This window comes from Solanum stenotomum, chromosome 5 (genome assembly GCF_019186545.1).
Source record: "Solanum stenotomum isolate F172 chromosome 5, ASM1918654v1, whole genome shotgun sequence".
In the NCBI taxonomy this organism is placed as follows: Eukaryota; Viridiplantae; Streptophyta; class Magnoliopsida; order Solanales; family Solanaceae; genus Solanum; species Solanum stenotomum.
In genome coordinates, this window is record NC_064286.1 from 42,927,183 (window position 1) to 42,935,371 (window position 8,189).

Here is an 8,189-nt window from a genome sequence, read left to right on the forward strand (position 1 = left end):
GTGACTATGAATCAATACTAATATAATTGATCTTTGTACAACTCCATAATTCATTGCCCTAACCAAATGGCTACCGTTATTATCTCTATTATTTTCATCCTTCAATTATTTTTGCAAAATTGTCTAGTCCTTGCTAGTCCAATTCTTGGCCAAAGTAGACAAGCTTTGGAGATAATCATCGGCGGAGGTGGTGGAGTACCTCCACCGGATAATCAAGATTGTCCACCACCTCCTCCGCCACCAGAACCTCCTTGCCCTCCGCCACCATCGCCACCATTGCTCCTCTTTGAAAGTAAACGTATCGAGATTGCCTATCATGTCATCCAAAAGTTAAAGTCCAAAATCAAATGTGACCCTTTACATATTACAAAAACATGGATTGGCTCTGATGTTTGTAACAAGTACAAAGGTTTTCGTTGTGCCACGGTTCCTGACTTGAAGGTAAAAGCACTAGCTGCTGTGGACTTCAATCAGTACCAATTTGATGGCCCTGACCTTACTATTGACGGCTTTCTTGATGAATTACCAGACATAACAATCTTCCACGCAAATACCAACAATTTTAAAGGTACAATCCCCAAGAAAATCGCGAATCTTCGTTATCTCTATGAGCTAGACCTTAGCAACAACAAATATAATGGTGAATTCCCAAATAACATTGTTTTTGGTGCCAAGAAATTGTATTTCTTGGACCTTAGGTTCAATTCATTTTCCGGGTTGGTTCCCCCTGAAGTTTTCTTGTTAAATCTCGATGTTCTGTTCATCAACAACAACAATTTAATCCAAAAACTTCCTGATAACTTGGGATCAACTCCAGTTCTTTACTTAACTTTAGCCAACAACAAATTCACCGGTCCAATTCCTCGTAGCATTGGTCAAGCTTGTAAATCATTACGCGAAGTTCTGTTCTTGAACAACCAGCTCACTGGATGCTTGCCTTATGAAATTGGGCTTTTAAGTAAAGCCACAGTTTTCGATGCGAGCAAAAATCAGTTAACAGGAAAAATACCTCATTCATTTGGATGTTTAGCTAAGATGGAGATACTTAACTTGGCACAAAATCAGTTCTACGGAGCTGTGCCTGAACTCGTGTGCAAACTCTGCAATTTGAAAAATTTGACGCTGAGTTACAATTACTTCACTGAAGTTGGGCCGGAATGCAAGAAGTTAATTCAGAAAAAGGTTCTTGATGTGAAAATGAACTGCATTCCAGGCTTGCCAATGCAAAGATCAGCAGAGGAATGTGCTGCATTTTTCTGTAAGCCAAGATCATGTCCTGATGAAAAGTCAATGGGATTTGTTCCTTGTAGCATTGGCAGTTCTGAGCAGAATCAACAGAACGCAAGTGAGACCGCGCCAGCGCCAAGAACTTACAGTGTTTTGAAACCGCATTCGTTGTAAATGGTCTGTTTTTTCCATGTTTGCAGATTGAACTATGGCAGCAGGAAATGTAAATTTGCCAAGTTTAACTTCCTTATCTTCGTTGATGCATATTATGTTTGTTAATTATAATAAAATAATTACGTATGTTCCGTTTGGATAAGATGATCACACTGTTCAATAGAATTAGAGATGGTAGGTTGTGTAGCACAATGGCTCAACTAATGCATCTATGGTTTTGGATAGCAATTATTGATAAATTAAATTTTGATCAGTTTTATTAGTTTATCTTAATTCGTGTATTTTAAATTATAATACGATGCGACCGACAGATTGAACTGAAATTGAGAAAATTGAAATAGGCAAATATTACAATTGATATTCATTTGTTATATTGTCAAACGGACGGACTGAATTGAAATTGAGAAAATTGAAATAGGCAAGTTATTGACTTGTCCAAACTTATTTGGGCTAAATTAAGTTGCACTGAAAACTATGTATGCCAAGGGTTAACAAATAAAATTTACTAACTCCATTTAAAACAGAATGGTTCGTTTTTTTTTTAGCCTGTTTAAAAAAAAAATGACCCATTTTTTTTTTGACAATATTTTAACTTCAACTTTTCAAATGACATGTTTAAGGCGATAAGATTAAAAGACATTTTGATATATTTAACGTAACTTTAATTTAGAACCACAAAAATTAAAAAGTCTTCTTTATTTTCATAAACTTTGTTCCAAGTTAAACTAGACCGTTCTTTTTGAAACTGTGAGATTATATCTTAAAAATTCTGACTCTCAGCAATATTATGTAAGAGAAATAAAACTGAGTCGATAATCAATAATATTTGAGCCACATTTAACGCGCCTATTAATTTGAAAGATGACAGAGACAATAAATATCGACCTGACTCAAAGTAATTTTTTCAGAATATCGTACTACAAGCTGGCATTTGATAAAGTTGTTATCCCTTTTAACAAATCAATAATTCAGAAAATAAATTCTGGAAATGACTAATTAAGACTTGTTGATTTGAATTTGGGCCTTGGAGGAACAGCCCTGACAGCATTTTCAATTCAGAATTAACTCATAATGATATAATTTGAGTATTTCACAATTTGCATCTCTAATATTATATATGTTTTTTGTAAAATCATGAGTCACTTTTAAAAAAAAATATTATTTACAAGGCTAAAATAGAAATACAATAACTAATATTTTCCTAAAATTTACTTTATCTACATGTAATCACATTTAATAGTAAAAGGTAATTGGGGTAAAATAATGCTAATTTATCTTAAAATAGGCTAAGATTTACCTAATGACTATTTTTTTCTCTATAAATTTTTATAATCATCATATCATATATTACTAAAAGTGGGAAGCTCCAAAGTGTAAAGTTAAAATATTGTTTTACCCCTATACTAAAAACTTTTTTTAAAAATCATATATTATTAGTTATTATATATTAAATATAAATATTATGGGATGCTAAAAAATTACTTTCTTTTTTAATGAAATAGTAAAATGCCTGAAGAACTTGAAAAGTCAGTTTATATATTAAATATAAATATTATGGGATGCTAGAAATCTACTTTTTTTTTTAATGAAGTAGTAAAATGCATGAGGAATTTGAAAAGTCAGATTTTCATTAAAAACGTAGTAGTAATAATAATAATAATAATAATAATAATAATAATAATAATAATAATAATAATAGAACTACTAGACACATGGGCTCATTGACAATACGTATTTGAATCTGGACAGACCCCTTGCTTGGGTAAAAGGATTAGATCCTTCCATACAGTCATTTAATTATCTAAGAATTTGTATGTATTTCGATTCGAAATTATTCGGTTTCGGATGTTAACAAGCTAGATTGAAGATGACCGCGCGGACTACCGCCCGTCTTCTGAGATCCTGTTTCGTTGGTATCAGAGCCTAGGAACTTTCATGGTAAATATTAAATTGATGTGAAGTATTTCGGCATAGATATATTTTCTCTCTTAATCATGGATTTAGGAGACACTAGTACTAAAAGTACTCGTTTAGAAGAGGTAGATATACCTCAAAATCTTGATTTGTTAAACAAATGGACTATTCCGAAAGTTAATATTAGAACTATTTATGATTATGGTTGGTTTGATAAAATCTCAAACAAACAGTTGATTAAAACAACTGAGCAATCTTTAGCGTTAAATTCGTCTGAACAGACTATTCGTTTGTTAAATAAACGTGATATTGATTTATATAGATCTCAATATAAATTTTTGCATATTGGCATGGTACAAATTGCTTTTAAACCTTTAACTCTTAAAGGGTTACCCGAGACTTTCTTAGCAGCTTTAAGAGATGCAAGAAATTTGAATTTTAGGCAATCTTTGATGGGTTCGATAGAATCCACAGTGGCTTATGGTCCTGTTTATTTTAATGCTCAACCGAATTTGCAGTTATCGCTAACAGATTCTAATATATTAGATGCTTTAACTTTGAATGTTAAAACGCATGGTTATAATTATGCGGTTGGATCTGAGTTAATTTGCTTTTCTTATAGAATTTATTATAAACTTCTAGCTACTTTAAATCCTAGATGTAAGTTATATGATACATCTGATCAAACTATTTTGGTAGAAACTAATTTCGCCAGATCTAAGGTCACTACTAGAAGACCTATAAAATGGGAAGAAATTAATTTTCCTACTACTTGGATTTTAGATTCTGTTATACCTCCTGATCAATTGGCTAATGCTGTCACTAATTCTGAGTATTCTCATATTAGTCAAAATTATGATGGAAAAATTTGTATGCAGTTTGATGATAAAAGTGTCCCTTATAATAGGCATTCTTTTGCTTCCGATAGGCAATTGGCTATCCAACATATTTCTCCTATAGAATGTTATGGTCCAGCTAGAAATCGCGCTGCGTCTTTACACACTTTATCAACTGTTATATCTGCAGAAAAACAAAAAATTAAAATTGATCCTCGTTTAAATATTGTTCAAACAAATGATAAATCATCTGATATTTCTGATAAGGATATTCCTTCTGTTTCCGAAATGGAATTTAATCCCAATGATTCTTGATGACTGAACACCAGATTGATTTTAGTCCAGGTTCACTGGCAAGGAAATATATTCAAAATGAATTTTCAGATAAAAAATGGAACAGGTTTAAAACTTGGTTCTTTGACACTTATAGTGAAGAAAATTTAAATAATATTTCTCAAGAGTTTTATGAAACTTGTGCTCTGCATAATCATATTATGTTTTTTGTACCCTGGTTTATAACCACTTACTTACCTTTATTCATCAATGTTCTTGAACGATCATATAAAGATGGAACAGGTAATATTATTAAATCTATTTATCCTCCTCAAGCTCCGTTTATTTTACCAAATAATACAGGTATAACCTTTACTGCTTTTCAAAACTTTATTGAAAATGAGGTTGCTGCAGTAAGTATCAATGAGATCAATCAAATTATTTCTCAAAATAATTATTTGGGCCTTTATGTTAAAGTTATTGGTGAACATATTTGTTCTCTTGATAATAAGTTAGATAAACTTATTACTTTGATAACCCAAATTGATGATAAGTTAAAAACTGATAAACCAGTTCCTGATATAGCATCTACGTCAAAACAGCCGGACGTTCCTCTTCAAAGGCCTCCTGAGATTCAAGATTTCATTCTCAGACCTCTTCACGATCTTGAAAGCCTTCTTGATAAGAAGTTTTCAGAATTCGGTGCAAAACCTATAAGTATTGCTGAAGATTTCGCAGATGAGATGGAAACCACTTTAGACTTTAAAGGACAAGTAGAAATGGAAGTTAATAAACTTCGTGGGTATCCTAAGAAGAATAGTGGTTATGCTAGAAAACCTAGTATGCAAACTTACTACTATCCTAGACCCACTCCGCAGGATGTTCTTATAGAAGAAAGGGATTGGAATCAAACTAACACTTCTTACAGTGGAAGTGAGATTTATGAATGGAATCTAGACGGGTTAACAGATAGGCAGTTAACTATCTTGGTTCATAGAATGCTCATGTATGCTACTATCTGCAAAAGTGTTAATAACACAGATAGGACTATTTGCAAGATGATCATTGCAGGTTTTACTGGTCAATTAAGAGGCTGGTGGGACAATTACATGACTATGGAAGCTAAAGCGGCAGTTATAAATGCTAAAGCTGCCTCTGAAGGAGTTGATAACCTAGGATTTGCCCTAGTAAAAAATAGAGAAGACGCTGTTTATACACTAGTCTTAACCATTCTAGAACATTTTAGTGGTAGATTTACCAACCAGTATGAAACAGTCAGAACTCTACTCAATGGTTTACGTTGTAGACACTTGGGTGAATTTAGATGGTATAAAGATACCTATTTAAGTCGGGTAATGGAACTTCCCGAAAATGGATTAGAATTCTGAAAAGCCAAATTTATAGATGGCTTACCATCTTTATTTGCTGAAAGAGTTAAGAAAACTCTAAGAGACCCTCAAGGGATTATTCCTTATAACCATTACACTTATGGAAAGCTTATTGGAGCTTGTACTCAAGAAGGTATAAATTTGTGTAATGAGTTAAAACTCTCTAGACAGCTTAAAATGGACAAGCTGAGAGAAAGATCTCAATTAGGAGATTTTTGTACACAGTTTGGTTTACCAGATGCTAATAAAGGCACCAAACACGAGACTTCTAAGTCTGAACACCATAGATCTCATCGAAAGAGAAGAAGATCTAGGAGAAGATCTAGAGAAGAAAAGGAAGAGCGTAAGGCTCATCGTAAATCTCATAGATTTACTAAGAATAGGTCAAAAAGAGATCTTGATAAGATCAAATGCTACAAATGTGGAAAATTTGGACATATTGCTCCAAATTGTAAACTAGAAAAGCTTAAAGCTTTAGAACTGGATGAAGATATTCAAGAAAAGGTTTATAGCTTCCTATACACTTCTGGTTCTGAGTCAGACTACGAAGAGTCTGAAGCAAGTTATACAGAAGATGATCAACCTGAGTCCTCCAACAAAGATCAACAGGACTCGAATGATTCCTGTAAATGTCATGGTGATATCTGTAACTGTGAACATGGAGAGTTCTACAAACTTCAATCTCAGTTCGAGGATATGAACTTACTCACCATTACCGCAGACAATGTTATAGAACTTCTGAAAGAAGTCACTGATAACACCCTTCGTGAAAAAATCATTCAGTTAGCAGCTAGCAAAGCTAGCTCTTCAGCTCATAGCATGCTTGATGATAAAAAGGTTAAAGATGATTTTGTTTATTCTGCTCCATACTCTTTGTCTGAAGTGCATAATATACTTTCATCTAAACAAACCATGGTAGTTCGTGATTCTTCTTTTGATGACTTAAAAGGAGAAATTGAACATTTAAAAGAAGAGATTAAATTTCTTAAACAAAATCATATTATTTGTGATCACCGTCTTACTCAAATTGAGTCTGCTAATAGCAAAGGAAAAACTAAAATTGATGATTTTCCAGTTGAAGAAAATACTCTTGCTAAACCTGTAACTATTGACCCTAAACAAAATATGTTTTTGGGAATGATGCAAGTGGTTACAGCTCATAAATGGTATGTTAAATGTACTATTTTAATTAATAATTCTTTTTCTATATCTAATATTGTCATGATTGATAGCGGAGCTGATGTAAGTTGCATTCAAGAAGGATTAGTTCCTACTAAATATTTTGAGAAAACTACTCATATGGTGAAATCTGCATCTGGACATGCTTTAGATATAAAGTATAAATTATCCAATACTCGTATTTGCCAAAATAAAGTTTGTATTCCTCACTTCTTTTTCTTGGTAAAAAATCAGTTATACCCTCCTATCATTTTAGGAACCCCGTTCATAAATGCTATTTATCCTTTTACCAAAATAAATGCTAAAGGTTTTTCAGCAACTTATAAAGATCGTGACATTAGTTATACTTTTATCACTGAACCCGTTTCTCGTGATATTAATGCTTTAATTGAAATGAAACAAAAGCATATTAATTATTTGCAGCTTGAAATTTTTAGTATGAATATATTCGATACTTTGAAAGCTACTAAAGTACAGGAGAAGATTAAAATAATCTCTGAACAGATGGCCATTGATATTTGTGCTGATCATCCTAGTGCTTTTTGGAATCGAAAAAAGCACATTGTGACTCTTCCATATGAAGATGATTTCTCTGAGGAAAATATTCCTACGAAATCCCGTCCTTGCCAAATGAATTCCGAATTGGTTGAATTCTGCAAAAAGGAGATTGATAATCTGTTACAAAAGGGTCTTATAAAACCTTCTAAATCACTTTGGTCTTGTACTGCTTTTTATGTTAATAATGCAGCAGAGAAAGAACGTGGTGTCCCCAGGTTAGTTATAAATTACAAACCTTTGAACAAATATTTAAAATGGATTAGATATCCTATTCCAAATAAAAGGGATTTATTATCCAGATTATATGACGCCAATATATTTTCAAAATTTGATTTAAAATCAGGATATTGGCAGATCCAAATATTTAAAGACCATTCTTATAAAACTGCTTTTAATGTCCCATTTGGACAATACGAATGGAATGTTATGCCATTTGGTTTAAAAAATGCCCCTTCAGAATTTCAAAAAATTATGAATGATATTTTTAATCCTTATTTGGATTTCATTATAGTCTATATTGATGATATCTTAGTTTATTCAAAGACTCTTGAAATGCATATTAAGCATTTAGATATTTTCAAGAAAATAGTTATTCAAAATGGTTTAGTTATATTTAAACCAAAAATGAGTCTTTTTCAAA

The 8,189-nt window shown here is 32.3% G+C and overlaps 1 protein-coding gene across 1 annotated transcript; it reads left to right on the forward strand.

Moving 5' to 3' along the window:
- Window positions 1-1,529, forward strand: LOC125864858 (uncharacterized protein At4g06744-like). Its single transcript, XM_049544954.1, has one exon. It carries the CDS (start codon window positions 67-69, stop codon window positions 1,399-1,401), a length of 1,335 nt encoding a protein of 444 aa, XP_049400911.1. The 5' UTR covers window positions 1-66; the 3' UTR covers window positions 1,402-1,529.
- The last annotated feature ends 6,660 nt before the right edge of the window (window positions 1,530-8,189 follow it).

Coding starts and splice junctions, on each gene's coding strand:
- LOC125864858 (XM_049544954.1), top strand. CDS start 67: ATGGCTACCGTTATTATCTCTATTATTTTCATCCTTCAATTATTTTTG.